Genomic DNA, 20,645 nt, shown 5'->3' on the forward strand with positions numbered 1-20,645 from the left:
AAGCAACTTTGAATCAAGTTATTTCATACTTAAATCAACTGGTTACAAACCCTCAAAATCACGATCAAAATTATAATAATTATATAGAAATACAGTATCATAAATCCACCTAACCACGAATTCAAAACCACACACAACTCAACTGCTGCAATGCAGTATTTCTATAAAAATAGTGTGACAATGCATTTATTGGTAAATAAAGAAACCTGAAAATAAAGGGATGATAGGAATAATGGAGAGGCCTTCATCCTGCAGTGGATTGAAAATGGCTGATGATGATGATGATGAGGAATAATGGAAAGGAATGAGAAAGAAATAGCATGAAAGAATAACAAAATGAAATAAAGTTAAAGGCAAGATAGTTAAGGGGCTATCAGAATGACATCCGTAATGTTTTTATTTTTATAAATCTGCAATTTAAGTGCTATTAAAAAAATAACTTAATGAAAGAAAATTTTAAAGATCTTGAGGGAGGGTTGAAAGATCATGATGTACAAAAATTAAGAAATATGTATACTTTTATCAATAGTATACTAGAACAATTTAAAGAAATATAAAATGATCAGTAAGGACAACTATAATTAAGATAACGAGATTCAATCCAGTGCAAACATTGTTTCTGAAAGTAGGGTCAGAAATACAAGCAGGGCCAGAATGAAAAATTTAGGCCAGAGCAGCTCCCAACAATTTTTATCCTTTTTGAATCACACCCAGCCACTTGGGCCAGTCAGACACTATATACAAGATTACAAATGCAATCTGTGATCACACATTTTCTCATTTGATAATTTCAAATAAATCTAGGTGGTTTTTTTTTTTTTTTTGCTTTTTCTTAGTTTTACTTCTAACATTGTTGCAAAGAGAAACTGAATAAATCATGAAAAAAGATGTATATACAAGCTAAAAGAAAAGAGTTTCTCTAGAAATGTATAATAATAATAAAAAAAGAGCAACAGTTTTAAAAGACACCACCCAACAATTCCATGAACAAGCAAGTCATTATTTTCCAATACCAAAAAAAAAAAAAAAAACAGGTCATTTACAATATGATCAATAAACTCTTACAATCATAACAGTACTAAATATCAGACAAGATCTTCTAAAATATGATATATATATGTTTTCTTTCAACATCTTATCTCTTATATCATAAGTACAGGACCTCTTAATGATATTGACATTTATACAGCCTACTCTTTTGCTTAAAACCTAAGTTTAAACTTAATTCTCACTCTTTAAGAACAGTTTTTCATAGCTGTACTTGAGTGAAGTGGAGCACAACTGATGTGAATCATAGGCAGTTTTCATGGACTAGTTACAAAATTGCTTTCTTCTTGATGAGAATGAGGCCGTAATAGCTGGTTACCTCGAGGAGGAACTGTTGGACTTGACTTAAATGAAAATCCGCCTATGTCAGAATTTGTACGTAATGGTGATGGCTCTGGTGAAGGTAATGGTGTAACTTGAGGAGAAGGAGTAAGATGATCTTTGGCACGAAGACTTCTTAGGGCAGAATGTACACGAAAATGCAGAATTGTTTCCAGAGGATACCCGTGAAAATTATGCCTATAAAGATAACATTATTAAAATTTAATTAAAGGATCATTCTAAGAAAGCAGTTCACTCATCATCTATAAAATGACTGGATTACATATATATGATGATGATTAAAATGCAATTCAGAAAAGAAAATTTTCATGAGAATATTCAAATTTACACAATGAAAGGCCAAGCTTTAGACTGAAGATAAACACATTTCTCTCATGTTCCATTTAATAATGGCTATTGGCATTTGTAATGCAAATACTACTTACTAAGCAGACATTTTCCCAAACCAACCAGTTTAGGAATATATCTAAATGTTGATCTTTCTCTCTTTCTCCCCTCCCCCTGGTGTGCGTGTGTGAGAGAGAGAGAGCAAAAATAAAAATTAAGTAGGATATCTGACAGACTGAACACCTTACTGATTAATTAAGATAACTTTTTAAATGTTTTATTTTCCTCAAGTCTGAAATTTTTGTTTAGAAATTGAAATAAACCTGTATTAACAGGTTTAGCAATATATCTATCCACACACACCCACCCACCCACACCCACCCACCCACCCACCATGTACGGGCTCATATAAGCACATATATACTGAATATGTTCTGAGGACAGCTTCAAATAATGTGTCCATTATCGGTGAAGCATTATTTTGAAGTAGTGCAATATCATGGCAACTCATTGTGAAGGAATTCACAATAGAAGATTTAACTAAAACGATGCTGTTTTTAGCTATTTTAGAGTTTTCTGTGTACCGATATTAGCATTAGCATTAGTAGAGGCATATGATGCAAGAAAGCAAGCTTATTCAGCATCAGCCAAAAAAAAAAGAAAAAAAAAAAAAAAAAAAAACAACCACTACTCCCATTTCACCCCTCAATTCGTTCGAAATACCTGTCTAGCTGAGCCTTAAATTTGTTTAGGCTATCAACTTCAACAACAAGCGATGGAAGTCTATTCCACAAACCAACTGCCCGCTGGCTAAAGGCGAATTTCCGCACATCTATCCGACATCCGTCCTTCCTCAATTTGAATTTATGCCCTCTCAGGTGATTATTCTGAGCAAGAGGAAGAATTCCATCGGCATTGAGCATGCTCAAGCCATTCAAAGCCTTGTACACCTCTATCAGATCACCTCGGCGATGCCTAGTCTCCAGGCTCTGTAATTTGCAAAACTTAAGCCTTTCTTCGTAAGAGCAACCCTTTGTTCCATTCACTAATCTTGTTGCCCTTCTCTGTACTCGTTCCAGCAGCTCTACATCCTTCTTGAAATGAGGCCTCCAGACCTGTATACAGTACTCAAGGTGTGGCCTGACCAATGCCTTATACAAGGGAATAATCACATCCCTGTCCCTGCTAGAAAAATTCCTGTATATCATTGACAAGACACCATGAGCTACTCTTGCAGCTCGTCTGCACTGCTCAGAGAACTTCATATCTGCCTGCACAATTACCCCCAGGTCCTTTTCATTCTCTACCACTGTCAGCGTAGTACCACAGAGTTGATACGTTGATCTGGGGTTACTGTTTCCCATATGTAATACTTTACATTTGTCAATGTTAAACTTCATTTGCCACCTCTCAGCCCATCTGCTCAACCTTTCCAGATCCTGTTGCAGCAGCATAGTATCAGTAGTGTCCTTAACAACCCTGCCAACCTTTGTATCGTCTGCAAACTTGGACATTAAGCCTGATACACCATCATCAATATCATTTATAAATACAGAAAACAACAATGGACCCAACACTGAACCCTGAGGAACTCCACTAATAACATTAGTCCACGTTGAGCAGTGTCCATTGATTACCACTCTCTGTCTTCTGCCACTCAACCATCCCTTTATCCATAGCAGCAATTTGCCTCGAATGCCACACTTCTCCAATTTGTGCAGCAGTCTTCCATGCGCAACAGTATCAAAAGCCTTTCTAAGATCCAAGTATATAATATCAAAGTTATTCCCTGCATCCAGTTCTTTTGTGACTGCATCATAGTATCCAATCAAGTTGGTCAGGCAAGACTTCCCCTTAACAAAACCATGCTGTGTCTGAGCTATAACTGAATTCTTGTCCAGATGATCCTGCAGTGCTTCTTTAACCAGTGCCTCCATTAATTTTCCTGGAACCGAAGTTAAACTAACAGGTCTATAATTACTTGTGTCAGCCTTTGATCCTCCTTTGTGAATTGGGGTTACATTTGCACATCTCCAGTCCATGGGTACCTCCCCTGAGTCCAAAGAAGCTCTCATAATTATGGCTAGGGGTTTGCTTACTTCCTTTGCTGCCTCCTTTAATATAACTGGATAGATCCCATCCACCCCGGGTGCCTTTTTTATGTTTATCCTCAACAATTTCTCCTCCACTTTCCTCTCAGTTATTAGAAAATCATCTAGCTCACTGCCAATGTTTACTTCACCTACGACATTCCCCTTCCTGAATAACTCCTCATGTGTGAATGTAGATGCAAAATACTCGTTTAGATTGTTAGCCACCTGAGCTGGATCCTCAACTGTTGAACCATCAACATCCAGTGGACCAATCTGATTCATCCCTTTCCTTCTTGAGTTTAAATAGGTAAAGAACTCTTTTCTGTTTTTCTTTGCATCCTTTGCCAAGGATTTCTCATAATCTGCCTTTGCCTGCCTAATCTCCTTTGTGACTTGGTTACAGACCAACTTATATCTATCATAGGCTTCCACGTCACCCATTAATTTGTATGTATCCCATGCATTTTTCTTCTCTGCCATATGTCTCATTAGTTCATCTGACAACCATTTAGGCCTGAACCTTGAACAATATTTCTTGGTTGGTATGTAAAGCCTGGTAGCTTCCAAGATTAGTTCCTTGAATGCTTCCCATTTTGAATTTGCTGTTGGTAACATCATCAGTTGGTCCCACTGTATAGAATTTAAATACTGTCTCAGACCAGCATAGTCTCCTTTACGAAAGCAAAAACCCTTCCCTTTACCTCTGATGGTAGTTACCTCCTTGAGTAAATCCCACTTCAGCACACTGTGATCACTGCCACCCAGTGGTTCATTTATCTGCAGATTCCTAATGCATGAAGAATCACTACTGATAATCAGATCAAGAGTATTACTCCCTCTAGTTGCCTCCCGAACATGCTGGTGTAGAAAACAGTCATCCAATAAATCCACAAAAGTCTTGCTAGTGTGTGAGTGACCAACCCACAAATTCCAGTCAATATCTGGGAAATTAAAATCCCCCATTATAAGACTCTCTGATTTACTGGCCCACTCTATTTCCCTGTACAGTATCTTATTATACTCATCAGAGTCATTAGGCCTATAGCACACTCCTACTCTCAATTTTGATTTACCTATGCTTATGTCACACCAAACTGACTCAACACTGCACTGTCCAGCGATGTCAACTGGCTTCACTTCCTTGGATTTTATGTGTTTTTTAACTAATAGCATAACCCCTCCTCCCTTCCTATCCTGTCTATCCTTTCTGTAGACGTTGTACTCCCCAAATTCCAGTTCTGCATTCCTTATATCTGTGTGACACCACGTCTCTGATATCCCAACAATATCTGCCTTTGATGTTTTGAGTAATACCTCAAATTCATCAAATTTATTTACTAAACTCCTAGCATTAGTGTACACGCAAGTATACATGCACCTGTTTCTATTCTTAGCTACCCTAACACAACCCATGTGTTTACTTGTACCGCAATGACTTCCAGCAGTCTCTGAAATATCCTGCATCTTGTTTTTCAGGCTTCTGCTCATTCCAATAGAAGCAGTGCAAGAATCTCTTTCACCTCTGCCCGTGGCTACTGTTAATCCATTAGTCTTTGTCTCCCCCCAAGCTAGCAGTTTTCCGACCCACCTAACACTGCCTCGATAGCATCAGCAAATATTCTTGCACCCTTTCTATTTAAGTGTATCCCATCCCTGTAGAAGCAATCTCTCCTGTTAACAAGTACAGTCCAGGCTGAAAAAAATTCTACCCCTTCAGCCTTGCACAATCTTTCCAGGGCCGAATTGATCGACAAGGCTCTCATCATATACTCTCTCTCCTATCGTGTCTGGGCAGAATTGCAGACACTTTCAAATTCAACCCTACTTCACGGCTTTTTTTCAACAGTGACCTGTACTTGTTAAGTAATTCCGCTGGTCTCCTACTCTTAATATCATTAGTGCCAACGTGTACAACTATATCACCTTTTGTGCCCTTAAAAGATGATATCTGCTCTACAACGTCATCAACCTTTGCCCCTGGCAGACATACCCTGGTCCTGTTCCACCTATCCTTTTTACAAAGCATGTTCCCCGTTTCCCTGACAATTGAGTCACCAACAACTACTAGTTCCTGTTGGACCAGCGCATTCTGCCTTGGGGGCTGCCTCTGTGTTGCAAGATGACCAAGTCCAAGCTCTGGTGTTGATGTGGGCAGCTGAGAGCTTGATGGGCCCCTCAATTTATTTCCTTCGAGGGCATCCACCCTGTCCTTCAAGGTCTCATATAGGCCCATAACAACGCCGAGTTGTCGCCTAATTTCCTTGCACTCCTTGCATCGTGCACACACAAAGACATCCCCCATGGCAGTATCATGTCCCGTACCCGATTGCTCCGCAAACATCAAGCAAACAGTGCATCTTAAAAGGCCGTGATTCAGGGGGCAACCGCCCCCCTCAGTTCTCCCCTGAGTCACAGCACTCCCATTAGCTTGAGCCTTTTGCTTTGCTGCTCTGGTCAGAGTCATGATTTCGATTTAAATGTCAATAAAATTACAATTTCAGAACAAAATTAAAACCTTAAACTTGTATCTTAACACAGTTATAACGCTATATTTATTTTTCGGTATCGAGTGTTATCTACGAGTTCCCTTTATATAACTTCCGTATCAAGTATGTATTAATTATTTGCTACGTTTGTACTCTAAGTCGTTATATATATATAGTTAAAAGTACAATTTAATTGACAATGAAGTTTAACAAGATTAATAGATGTACTGATTAATTGACAATATTATATTATGCACTATACTATACAAAGCTAATGCTATCGAATTCCGGATATGCTGTATCGCGCTTCAGTAACGAGTGTTATCTACGAAATCCCTTTATATAACTTCTGTATCAAGTTATGTATTAATTATTTATTTTTACTAATTATTTATGTTCCGTAACCTAAGTGGTTATATGTATAGTTAAAATTACAATTTAATTGCCAATGAAGTTCGACAAGATTAATAGATTTTACTGATTAATTTTCACGTAGCAATGGCGGCCGTTTATGAACGGTAAACACGTGGATTTGATACCCTTTCCGATACTAAGTAATACCTACAAAATCTCTATCTAAGTTATTTTAACTTTAAGTACCGTAAATAGGAATATAAAGCTACTCTAGAAATAAGTTAATATGTCAATTTAAACTAATAAAGCAGAAAATAAATCAGAAAAAAACTTCTCTATTCCAAGAGCGGCAGAAAGGCACGTCCGCACAGGAAATCCTCGACCTCAGACTCCCATATGCTGCTTTTGGTGTATAAAGTGAACTTTGGCTCAGATATGCTGCTTTTGGTGTATAAAGTGAATTAGTGAAAGCCAACACTAATTCACTTTATACACCATCTGGCATCTCTCATATTGTGGAGTTATACTTCATAACTGTTTTGTCATCATTGCATCACCAGGGTACCTACTCACTTACCGAAGGAGGGCCAAATAGCCCTGAAAAGGTCATCAGGAGAGTCTGATGAGGCCCAGAGTTTCGGAGAATCGGTAACAACAGTCTTCTCTACTGGGGAAGCATTGCCTATTCAAGGATTGCCTACTCAAAAACTCCATGACCTGCTCTGGCAGCCCATCTGCACTATTCAGAGAACTTCATATCTGACTGCACAATTAGCCCCCCAGTCTTTTTCATTCTCCGCCTCCCTGAGTGTAGTACCACACAGTTGGTACATTTCTCTTCGGTTAATGCTATCCATACACAGTACTGGAAAATGTAAAGAAAGCCAACACGAGAACCACGGGAAACGTCAGCTAGTTTACGCAGAAAATTAGTTTCCCAATACTGCATTCTAGTGCTGCTCGCTTGGTAAACAGATGGTAGGTGTTATCAGTGTGGAGCAGAAGTAGAGAGTGATATACTGATCGGCAGGTAAACGTGGCAAACAATGTGCTGATTGGTGTGTGAACACAACAGATGATAACATCAGTTTAGTATCACTTGCTCTAATCTCAGAAGCACTAATGGCCACTTGCCCTAATTAATGCTTTCCATAATGGTGAAAAAAGGTCAGGTTACCTCCACTTGAATTCCATGGGAGCTTGAACCCCTCCCGAAGTGGATGGGGTAACCTGACCTTTTTTTTTTTCTTTAGAATCATGGGTTGACTAGAACATAAATTGTTTATTAAAAAAATATTAATATTTTATTACTGTATTTTTAAAGACACACAAGCGTGTGGATACACACGTATCATAACATCAATAGCTATTCACTATATATATATAAAGAATCTTTCTTTTCCTAACCTTTAAGGTTAGGTCACGAAATATAAGGAAACCTTTTCTATTATTTCTTAATCTACCATTTAAGGCCAGGTTATGAAATAAAACGAAAAATAAAGAAACCTTTTCTTTTTTTCATAACCAAACCTAAATCAATAATATAGTAAAAACACTCATGAAATCCAAAAATCTGCTTAAAAAAAAAACAAAGAACATAAAAATGAATGGAATGGAACTTTTTCGGAAAAAAAAGAAAAAAAAAAAAAAATTCATGAATACAAATCGTATAGTTGGACCTCAATAACTTTCGCAATTTGAGTAACAATATTCTGAAAAGTATCTTCATGATTTTTTCCATAAATTTGATGGCATGTATATTCATTTGTGTGACCCATCAACATATCTTTGCAGCTACCATTTAGTCACACTTTTTAGTCTCTTCCACTGGGCTTTGATGTTATTTGTATGTGTTCCTGTATGTGGATCTACAAAATGTTCCTTGTGATTCAATTAAATGTTTGAAATTCTTTTTTTTCTAAAGCCATAATACACCCATATCCATGCCATTCACCTGTTATGATGGTAGTATTTTTATTCACTACTTTTCTAATAATGCATAAACGAGTTTAAGCTTTCAGATTTTTTATGAATTTCATGAAGACAATTTTGATTCGCTTTCAAATACTCCAAACACCCATTTCTTCTTAGCAATTAAATTTTGCCCTCTGATGTTTTGGTTTTACCAATACAGTTTCATCTGCTTCTACAGTTTTCCCCGATCCACCAAAATGAATGGGTTTTTTTAACAACTGCAATTCACAAATATCTCTTAGTTTCTCATGAAACTTAATTGCTGTTACTTTCGAAATCTCCAGATGGAATGCTGCTGTAGTTACTAGCATGCACTTTGACCAAAAGTATATAATATACATTTATCTTTTTTAATGGAAGTTTTGTATTTTCCATAAAACTATGTTTTAATAAAGAAACTCGTGCAGTACATTTTTTACAATACCAGAACTTTCCACGGGTCTGTTCGTATTTAAATTAAATTAAAATAATCACTACACTTAAAACAGTACAATTTCAGTCTTATTAATTTAGACTCATAAATACACATCATAATGCCAACCAATTACTACACAGTAGCTTGTCGTCTGTTGTGCCCACCACCAATCATTTCATCGTCTGCCATGCCTACCTGTCAATCAATATATCATTCTCAACTTCTGCTCCAGACCTGAGGTGCCTCCGTAGCCAGGTGGGCAGGAGCAGCAGTGTGTAGCACACGCTTCTTGATTAGACCAGGGTTCGAGCCCATGACCACCCAATACGGAGGATGCAGAAAGGTCAGGGAATGACCACCGCATATCCCCGGAGCAATATGGCCTTAGTTGCTAATGCTCCTAAAAACCAAATAACAAACAAACAAACAAGCTCCAGACCAATAACACCTACCGTCTGTTTACCAAGCGAGCAGCACTAGAGTGCGGTATCGGGGATTCTAATTTTCCGAGTAAGTTAGCCTATGTTTTCAGTGGTTCTCGTGTTGGCTTTCTTTACCTTAGCTACAGTACTTTGCATTTGTCAATGTTAAACTTCAGTGTTGCCTGATGCACAGGAGTGAGCTCTGGCATTGAGTTGGGCAAATGAAAGGTGCCCCTTATATTAATTTCTTCGAGGGCACTTACCCTATACCTCAAACTCTCATTTTATGAGAGTTTGAGGTGTAGAGCCCATCCAAACTCCAAGTTGACACCTAATTTCTTCACAGTCTCTGCACCTAGCACATGCAAAGACATCTTCCTTGGCTAGATCATGTCCTGTTCTAGACAGGTCTGCAAACATTTAACATTTCGCATACTGTTTTAGACTGATGCACTGGAGAATTGCCCCCTTCGGTTCTCCCACGAGCCACAGCACTCTGGCTATTCTGTGAACGCTACTTTGCTGCTCTAGTCTGGGTCATGATTCCGTTTAAGTATAATTCAATTAGCAATGAAATTTAATACGATTAATAAATTTTACTGATTAATTAATAATACTATACTAATCTAACAGAGGCAACCCCCAAGGCAGAATGCGCTGGTCGCGAAGGAACTAGTAGTTGTTGGTGACTCTATTGTCAGGGAAACGGGGAACATGCTTTGTAAAAAAGATAGGTGGAACAGGACCAGGGTATGTCTGCCAGGGGCAAAGGTTGATGACGTTGTAGAGCGAATATCATCTTTTAAGGGCACAAAAGGTGATATAGTTGTACACGTTGGCACTAATAATATTAAGAGTAGGAGACCGGCAGAAATACTTAACAAGTACAGGTCACTGCTGAACAAAAGCCGACAATTAGGGTTGAATTTGAAAGTGTCTGCAATTCTGCCCAGACACGATAGGAGAGAGTATATGATGAGAGCCTTGTCGATCAATTCGGCCCTGGAAAGATTGTGCAAGGCTCAAGGGGTAGAATTTTTTTCAGCCTGGACTGTACTTGTTAACAGGAGAGATTGTTTCTACAGGGATGGGATGCACTTAAATAGAAAGGGTGCAAGAATATTTGCTGATGCTATCGAGGCAGTGTTAGGTGGGTCGGAAAACTGCTAGCTTGGGGGAGACAAAGACCAATAGATTGACAGTAGCCATTGGCAGAGGTGAAAGAGATTCTTGCACTGCTTCTATTAGAATGAGCAGAAGCCTGAAAAACAAGATGCATGGTATTTCAGAGACTGCTGGGAGCCATTGTGGTACAAGTAAACACATGGGTTGTGTTAGGGTAGCTAAGAATAGAAACAGGTGCAGGTATACTTGTGTGTACACCAATGCTAGGAGTTTAGTAAATAAATTTGATGAATTTGAGGTATTGCTCAAAACAACAAAGGCAGATATTGTTGGGATATCAGAGACGTGGTGTCACACAGATATAAGGGATGCAGAACTGCAATTTGGGGAGTACAACGTCTACAGAAAGGATAGACAGGATAGGAAGGGGGGAGGGGTTATGCTATTAGTTAAGAAACACATAAAAACCAAGGAAGTGAAGCCAGTCGACATCGCTGGACAGTACAGTGTTGAGTCAGTTTGGTGTGACATAAGCATTGGGAGATCAAAATTGAGAGTAGGAGTGTGCTATAGGCCTAATGACTCTGATGAGTATAATAAGGAACTGTACAGGGAAATAGAGTGGGCCAGTAAATCAGAGAGTCTTATAATGGGAGATTTTAATTTCCCAGATATTGACTGGAATTTGGGGGCTGGTTACTCACGCACTAGCAGGGCTTTTGTGGATTTATTGGATGATTGTTTTCTACATCAGCATGTTTGGGAGGCAACTAGAGGGAGTAATACTCTTGATTTGATTATCAGCAGTGATTCTTCATGCATTAAGAATCTGCAGATAAATGAACCACTAGGTGGCAGTGATCACAGTGTGCTGAAGTGGGATTTACTCAAAGAGGTAACTACCGTTAGGGGTAAAGGGAAGGGTTATTGCTTCCGTAAAGGCGACTACGATGGACTGAGACAGTATTTAAATTCTATACAGTGGGACCAACTGATGACGTTACCAACAGCAAATTCAAAATGGGAAGCATTCAAAGAACTTATCTTGGAAGCTACTAGGCTTTACATACCAACTAAGAAATATTGTTCAAGGTTTAGGCCAAAATGGATGTCAGATGAACTAATGAGGCATATGGCAGAGAAGAAAAATGCATGGGATACGTACAAATTAACACATGACACAGAAGCCTATGATAGATACAAGTTGATATGCAACCAAGTTACAAAGGAGGTTAGGCAGGCGAAGGCAGATTACGAGAAATCCTTGGCAAGGGATGCAAAGAAAAACAGCAAAGAGTTCTTTACTTATGTAAACTCTAGAAGGAAGGGGATGAATCAGATTGGTCCACTTGATATTGATGGGTCAACTGTTGATGATCCTGCTCAGGTAGCTAACAAACTGAATGAATATTTTGCATCGACATTCACACATGAGGAGTTATTCAGCGAGGGGAATGTCAGAGGTGTATTCAACTCTGGCTGTAAGCTAGAGAATCTTGTAATAACTGAGAGTAAAGTGGAGGAGAAATTGTTGGAAATAAATACAAGAAAGGCACCCGGGGTGGATGGGATCTATCCAGTTATATTAAAGGAGGCAGCAAAGGAAGTAAGCAAACCCTTAGCCATAATTATGAGAGCTTCCTTGGACTCAGGGGAGGTACCCATAGACTGGAAATGTGCAAATGTGACCCCAATTCATAAAGGAGGATCAAAGGCTGACACAAGTAATTATAGACCTGTGAGCTTAACTTCTGTTCCAGGAAAATTAATGGAGGCACTGGTTAAAGAAGCACTGCAGGATCATTTAGACAAGACTTCAGTTATAGCTCAGACACAGCATGGTTTTGTTAAGGGGAAGTCTTGCCTGACCAACTTGATTGGATACTATGATGCAGTCACAAAAGAACTGGATGCAGGGAATAACTTTGATATTATATACTTGGATCTTAGAAAGGCTTTTGATACTGTTGCACATGGAAGACTGCTACACAAATTGGAGCAGTGTGACATTGGAGGCAAATTGCTGCTATGGATAAAGCGGTGGTTGAGGGGGAGAAGACAGAGAGTGGTAATCAATGGACACTGCTCATTGTGGACTAATGTTATTAGTGGAGTCCCTCAGGGCTCAGTGTTGGGTCCATTATTGTTTTCTGTATTTATAAATGATATTGATGATGGTGTATATCAAGCTTAATGTCCAAGTTTGCAGACGATACAAAGGTTGGCAGGGTTGTCAAGGACACTACTGACACTATGCTGCTGCAACAGGATCTGGAAAGGTTGAGCAGATGGGCTGAGAGGTGGCAAATGAAGTTTAACATTGACAAATGTAAAGTACTACACATGGGAAACAGCAACCCCAGAGCAACGTATCAACTCTGTGGTACTACACTGACAGTGGTAGAGAATGAAAGGGACTTGGGGGTGGTTGTGCAGGCACATATGAAGTTCTCTGAGCAGTGCAGACGGGCTGCAAGAGTAGCTCGTGGAGTATTGTCAATGATATACAGGAATTTTTCCAGCAGGGATAAGGAGGTGATTATTCCATTGTATAATTTTAATGGTAAGGCCACACCTAGAGTACTGTATACAGGTCTGGAGGCCTCATTTCAAGAAGGATGTAGAGCTGCTGGAACGAGTACAGAGAAGGGCAACAAGATTAGTGAATGGAACAAAGGGGTGCTCTTAAGAAGAAAGGCTTAAGTTTTGCAAATTACAGTGTCTGGAGACTAGGCACCAGCGAGGTGCCTAGTCTCCAGACACTGTAATTTGATAAAGCCTTGAATGGTTTAAGCATGCTCAATGCTGATGGGATTCTTCCTCTAGCTCAGAAAAATCACCTGAGAGGGCATAAATTCAAATTGAGGAAAGACAGATGTAGGATAGACGTGCGGAAATTTGCCTTTAGCCAGCGGGTGGTTGGTTGGTGGAACAGACTTCCATCCCTTGTGGTGGAGGTTGATAGCCTAAATAAGTTTAAGGCTCAGCTGGACAGGTATTTTGAACGAACAGGGGGTGAAGTGGAAGTGGGGTTTTTTTTTTTTTTTTTTTTGGCTGATGCTGCATAAGCTTGCTTTCTTGCATCAAATGCCTCTACTAATGCTAATGCTAAATGCTAATGCTAATTGTATAACAATGGCGGCAAGATACAAACATACAATCTACGGACACTAAGTATTAACTTTCAAAATCACTATCTAAATTCAAAATAAGCTAAGGAGCTTGGCTAGAACTATGAAGCTACTTATAGAAAATAATTTTATTTAACAATTAAGTCAATAAAACGACTAAATATAATGAAAACGTAGTGTTCACCAGAGCTGCAAAAACGTTGGCCAACGTGGTAATAAACTCATTAATCTATGACAATTGTGATTATCATGCTGCCATATCATATCTGTGTTTCCAACTAATAGCAGACACAGTCTGCTATTAGTTGGAAACTTTGGGTGACTTTATCACCTGACACAATTAAAGAATCCTCTGCTTGCACCTTCACGATGGTGGGACTGTTAGTAATCCTGGGTATAACCTCCATGTACTTGTGCATCAGTTTGGTGTAACAAAAACACTGGAAAAGCAAAACTGAGAGTAGGACTGTGTTATAGGCCTAACAACTCAGATGAGTATAGTAAACAGCTGTACAGAGAAATAGTGGGCCAGTAAATCAGAGTGTCTTATAATGGAGGGGATTTCCCAGATATTGACTGGAATTTGTGGGTTGATTAATCACCCACTAGCAAGACTTTTGTGGATTTATTGGATGATTGTTTTCTACAGCAGCATGTTAGGGAGGTAACTAGAGGCAGCAATACTCTTGATCTGATTATCAGTAGTGATTCTTCCTATGCAATAAGAATATGCATATAAAGAAACCACTAGGTTGCAGATATCACAGTGCTGAAGTGGGATTTTCTCAAAGAGGTAAATGTCCTTGTCTGGTCCTTGAGGTTGTCACACACATCTCTCTCTCTCTCTCTCTCTCTCTCTCTCTCTCTCTCTCTCTCTCTCTCAGATATGCCAGATAAGCTGCACTTGCTACCTGGGAGTCTAAAACGCTGATGGAACTGATATTCGGGTGACACTCAAGTCAAGTGGACCCAATTTCGGCGAAGTCCGGATGGTCTGTGACAGCCAAATCCTCTGCTTGCACCTTCACGATGGTGGGACTGTTAGTAATCCTGAGTATAACCTCAATGCACAAGTACATGGTGGGTGACCACCTAGGTGTGAACCAATGTAAGCAAGGGTCGAGGTGTGGTGCCCACACCACATGGAGGAATGCCGCCTTTCTATGTTACCAGGTAGTACTAGGTGGTAGATAATTTTCATCAACCGGTGAAATACCACCACTTTGCTTATTGGAGGCTCGAAGTGGTGGAAACCATGTTTAGTCTCTAGAGCTAAGTTGCGGTCAACCCTTCCCTATCTCTTCCATCATGCAGTATGATTGATGACTTTTGAGGTTATGATAAACATCGGGGCGAGATCCAATATTTCTTACATTTCGAGGGTACAGCTCTAAAATGGTGTTCGCAGGCTGGCCGCTAGTTAGTATACCGGACCGAATCTATTCGTAACTCTCTAGGAGGCTTCCGGATCAGCTAATGTATAATCTTGCTACCTCTATATAGTGACTGGAGGGAGTCCGAGTATTGTGTATGCGGGGAACATTGTCGAGGCCACTTTTTTCATGGATCTGGGTATATTCTTACCATGTGTACACCATATCCAAAAATTTCATTACTTCATACAGCATGTTCCACACATTTTTTCTTACTATTGAATACACCATGAAATGTCAAACTAATAGGGCAAGCTTATCTGCAAAAAGATCTAAACTTCCCAAGCACTTCCTAATTCATTTCACAAATATACATGGTCTCAATTCTAATCTCAACGATGTCCATTTCCACTTGCAGTCTGCCAAACCCCATGTACTTTTTCTGACAGAATCTCAGTTATCGGTTGATTCAACTACTGCTCATCTCAGATGCCCAAATTATTCGCTGTATGATTCCTTTCACCTCAAAGGTGGTACTTGTGCATATGTCCATTCTGATATTCCCTGTCAGAGACTTGGCAATTTGGAATCTCCTCTCTTTGATTTTCTCTGGCTTAAAATCTCTCTACTTCATTGTGTCAAATTCGTGTGTTGTCTCTACTGTTCTCCCAACTCCACTAATCACTCGGAGCTCTTTGACTTCCTCTCTTTGCAACTTCGCAACTTCACTCTCTCCAGTCCAACTTTCCTAACAATGAGGTAATTTTCCTTGGTGATTTTAATGTTCACAACTCCAGCTGGCTTCCGTTTTCTAGTCACACCAACCCAGCAGGTCGAGATGCTGAGGCTTTTACAATTACTAATGACCTTGCACAGATTGTTCATTTACCTACAAGAATCCTAATCATACAGCCAACACATCTGATCTTTTTCTCACAAACAACCCTTCTAAGTACACGGTCAAAGTAAGAGGTCTTTAGGCACGTCAGATCACGATTTGGTGATTGTCTCTTCTCCAATGGAGTCTTTATCTCATGGCTATTCCAAACCTCATGTTGTTTGGCATTACAAGAATGCAAAATGGGATGATCTGCGAGATTTCTTTTCTTCTTTTCTTTGGTCCGATTACTGTTTCAAAATTTCTGATGTCAACATTTGCTCAGATTGTGTCAGTGAAATTATTCTTGCAGGAATGGAATCCTTTATCCCACATTCCACTTTAAAATCTTGTCCTTTATCTAAACTTTGGTTTTACAATAAATGTGCTAAGGCTGTTGCATATCGTAATTGGCTTGTTTCTAATTCTTCAGTTTCATTTTCTGCCTACACCAAAGCTCACAACAATTGTAAAGCAGTTATTAATCAATCCAAACTAGAGTTTGAACAGGCTAAGAATAGAAAACTTGCTTCTTGCCCTAATGGTAGCCGAGCATTCTGGTCCCTTGGCAAAGCTACTGGCCGCAACTTTTGCCCAACTCTGCTCCCACCTCTCTCCAAACCAGATGGTTCTGTTGTCACTTCAGCCAAGCATAAAGCTGTCCTGCTAGCATCACATTTTTCTTCCAACTCATGTATTAATGATCTTGGTAAAACACCTCCCACCATTCCCAACATGCTCCATTTAATGCTTCCTGTGGTCTTCCGTCAAAAGGATGTCGGAAGGATTTTGACGAATCTTGATGCTAAGAAAGCTCCAGGTTCGGATGGTATTTCTCCACTTGTTCTCAAAGCCTGTGCTCCTGAACTTACTCCTATTCTTTGCCGCCTTTTTTCACTTTCTTATTCCAAAGGTGTTTTTCCTTCTGCTTGGAAATTTGCTCATACCAGCCAGTTCCTAAAAAGGGTAACAAATCCCTCCCATCCAATTATCGTCCCATTGCAATTACTTCTACTCTTTCTAAAGTAATGGAGAAATCAATTAACCACCAACTCTTAAACTACCTAGAAACCTTCCGTCTGATCAACGATCATCAGTATGGATTCCGTCAGTTTCAATCCACTGGTGATGTTCTGGCTTATGTTACCCATTTATGGACTAATTCAATGGAAAGGTTCTGTGAAACACACGTAGTTGCTCGACATCTCAAAGGCTTTCGATCGCGTTTGGCATAAAGGTCTTCTAAACAAGCTTCCGTCTTATGGTTTGCCGACTGTTTTTAGTAATTGGTTATCCAGTTTTCTCTCTGATCGCTCACTGAGGGTGATGGTAGATGGCTCTCTCTTCTAACTTCTCCACTAATGCTGGTGTACCCCAAGGTTCAGTTCTTTCCCCTACTCTTTTCCTCTTGTATATTAATGACCTTCTTCCATTGACTGGAAATCCTATCCATAGTTTTGCCGATGACAGCACATTGCATTCTACTTTCCATTTTGAGAAACCTTGCCCTGCTCAATCATCTTCAACTTCTTGAAAATCTACTACCAATTCCTTAAATGCCAATCTTCAGGTAAATCTCCAGTGGGGCAAAGACAACTTAGTTGATTTCAACCCTTCTAAAACTCAGTCTTGTCTTATATCTCGCAAAAAGGATTCTTCTGCTCCTATGCTTATCTTTAGTGACACTCCAATTTCTAGGAAAAATGATATATCTCTTTTGGGGATTACCCTGACTTCTAATCTCTCTTGGCACAAGCATGTTACAAGTATTGCTTTCTCTACATCTAAAAAACTTGGTTTTCTCTTTCGCTCTCAGCATTACTTTTCTTCCAAACAGCTGCTCACTGTGTATAAATCGCAAATCCGCCCAGCCATGGAATATTGTTCCCACATCTGGGGTGGTGCCCCCAAAACCTCTCTCAGGCTTCTTGATTCCATTCAGAAGAGGGCAGTTATGTTAATTAATGATTCACCTCTAACAGAGTCTTTCCACTCGCTGTCTCATAATGACATTCTGTTTCTGCTGCATGCCTCTTCTACAGATACTTCCATGGGCACTGTTCTTCTGAATTGGCTTCTATAATTCCCCTCTCTCTCTTCCAAAACAGTCCGAACACGTGCCGCCAGCATCCATTTACTGTCCAACTTTAAACTCACAGAACCAACTTTTCATCTTCCTCGTTTATTCATTCAAATGGCATTTTCTGGAACAACCTTCCTTTATAAGTATTTCCTGAAAATTACAGTCTACAGAAGTTCAAGTCCAATGTCAACAAATATCTTCTTTCATCTCCTCAACCTCCAATCCAAGCACGGTACTAAGTACTATAGGTTCTAATACCTCTCGTGTTTGGGGTTTACATAAAAAAAAAAGAAAAAAAAGAAATAGAATCAAGTGATAAAAATAAATGTACAATTTTTTTTCTCTCAAGTTTTTTAGCATTTTTGATTTTATTTTTGACTAATTTTTAATGATGAGCAATTAAATCAAATTACAAATAAATTAATATTAAAAGCAATTATGAATAAAGTTTTCATTTTAATAAGACCAAAATTCCATGAAATAAAAAATCCATCCACAGAGCTGACTCCTGGTAGAAAACTAGCTGCTCCAAGACCACATACATATGAACTTATTAGTTGAAAAGGGCTTAAACAGGGTGAAAGCAGGGCTGGATTTACATATAGGCTAAACAAGATACAACTAATGACCTCACATTACAAGGGGCCTCCGACCATCTTATAAAAAACCGTTTTTAATATTTTCACACATGAACTGTAAGAGAGGAGATGGACCTAATATATGTTATAGCATAGGGCCACAAGTTTAAATCCGGCTCTGGGGAAAGGTATACAGAATGAAGGCAACAAATGACATTTAACTTCCTACAGAATTTCACTACACTATAAATGAGAACATTCAAAAGTCATACTGAAGTCCACACTTCAGGAGACCAGTTCATAACCCAAGTAAGGTTCTTGAAATTTGTCTCCAAGGTACATTAAAAACGGCCTCCGTAGCCGAGTGGTCATGAGCGGGAGTACAGTAGTACACGCTCTTTGAGTAGACCGGGGTTCAAGCCCCTGACTGCTGAATATGGTGGATCTGCCAACCCGCACTGGACCAGCGTGGCAGATTATGGTCCATTTCCCTCAGCATGAATTGTTTAGGAGGCTTCCATCCTGCAGTGGGTTGATAATGGCTGCACTTTACCCTTTTTTTTTTTTAACGGTCTTGGTTATTCCTTCTCGAAAATGTGCAGCTCTGTACACAAAATGCACATTATATCTATCCCAATCAGCAGACAATTACTTTTGTTTTTCCTCATATTTACAGGGAATTAGTTTTTGGGTATCACCTTTCCAAAAATTACATTAATTGATGTAACTTTGTCCTTGAGCCTGGTCACAAACATTCCCTCAAGTATGACAAGCTACGGTTTACAACCAGGGAGTCAAATGGACCGAATTTTGATGAAGGAAAGTTGTTCTGCACCAACCAAATCCTCTGCTTGCACCTTTACACTGGTGGGACTTAGTAACCCTGGAAATAACCCCTCATGTGCAAGTCCCAAAATACTGCACCTGGTACACTGAAGAGGCCCACTTAGGTGTTAGCCAATGTAAACATGGTTCAAGGTGTAGTGTCCATATCAGACATAGGAATGCCACTCATCTACATCACCAGGCAATACGAAGTATTAGATAACTCTCATCAACCGATGCAGTACCATCACTTTGCTAATTGCAGGGTTGAAGTGGTGAAACCTATGTTTAGTCTCCAGAACAAAGCTCCAGCAGCCCCCATTTCTTCCAACATGCAGTATGACTGATGCCTTTTGAGGGTGTGATGGCCATCATGGTGATATCCAATTTTCCTTACATTTCGAGAATACAGCTCTAAAACAGCATTTGCAAGCTGGCCACTAGACCAAACGATGAAGGTAAAGAAAGTGTATAATCCCTCTGCTTCTACTCTGCCAGATAATGACTGGAGGGAGTCCAAGTAGTGTGTATATGGAGGGCATTATCAAAGAGCGGGGTATATTTCTGCAGTGTGTATTGCCATATCCAAAATTTTCATTACTTCATATAACATGTTCCCTCCCCCACTTTCACTATATTACTGTTCACTGACATCACAAATAGTCAACCTAATAACACAAACTTATTTGCAAAAAGATCTAAACCTCTCAAACACTTTCTCACTCATTTCACATCCAAACTGGCATTCCCCGTAAGAGACTTAATAATTTGGAATCTTCTCTTTGATCTTCTCTGGCTCAAAATCTTCTTCTTTCTGTAAAATTCATTTGTTGCTGCTATCAATCTGCCAATTCCACTAATCATTGAAACTGTTTCACTTTTCCTTCTTTGAAACTTAACTTTCTCCAGTCCAAATTTCCTAACAGTGAGGTAATTTTCCTTGGCTATTTTAATTGTCATAACTCCAGCTGGCTGAGATGCTGAAGCTTTTGCATTTACTAATGAACTTGCACAGATTGTTCATTTGCCTAAACACAATACCAGACAACCCTAACCAAACACCTGACTTCCTTGATCTTTTTCTTACAAACAACTCTTCAAAGTACATTACTGAGGTCCTCTAAACACCTCAGATCAGAACTTGGTGATGGTTTCTTCTCCAATAGAGCCCATCTTCCATGGCCATTCTCAGC

The 20,645-nt window shown here is 39.4% G+C and overlaps 1 protein-coding gene across 1 annotated transcript in view; it reads right to left on the reverse strand.

Moving 5' to 3' along the window:
- Window positions 1-1,280: 1,280 nt before the first annotated feature.
- Window positions 1,281-20,645, reverse strand: part of LOC150079015 (tetratricopeptide repeat protein 39B-like) — a 358,313-nt gene continuing 338,948 nt past the window's right edge. The window contains exon 19 of the mRNA XM_090382637.1: window positions 1,281-1,566. Coding sequence (XP_090238763.1) covers window positions 1,305-1,566 — 262 coding nt within the window. The 3' untranslated portion in view covers window positions 1,281-1,304. The remainder of the gene's footprint in view (window positions 1,567-20,645) is intronic.

This window comes from Mastigoproctus giganteus, chromosome 10, assembly GCF_048544385.1.
Source record: "Mastigoproctus giganteus isolate SK-2022 chromosome 10, ASM4854438v1, whole genome shotgun sequence".
Classification (NCBI taxonomy): Eukaryota; Metazoa; Arthropoda; class Arachnida; order Uropygi; family Thelyphonidae; genus Mastigoproctus; species Mastigoproctus giganteus.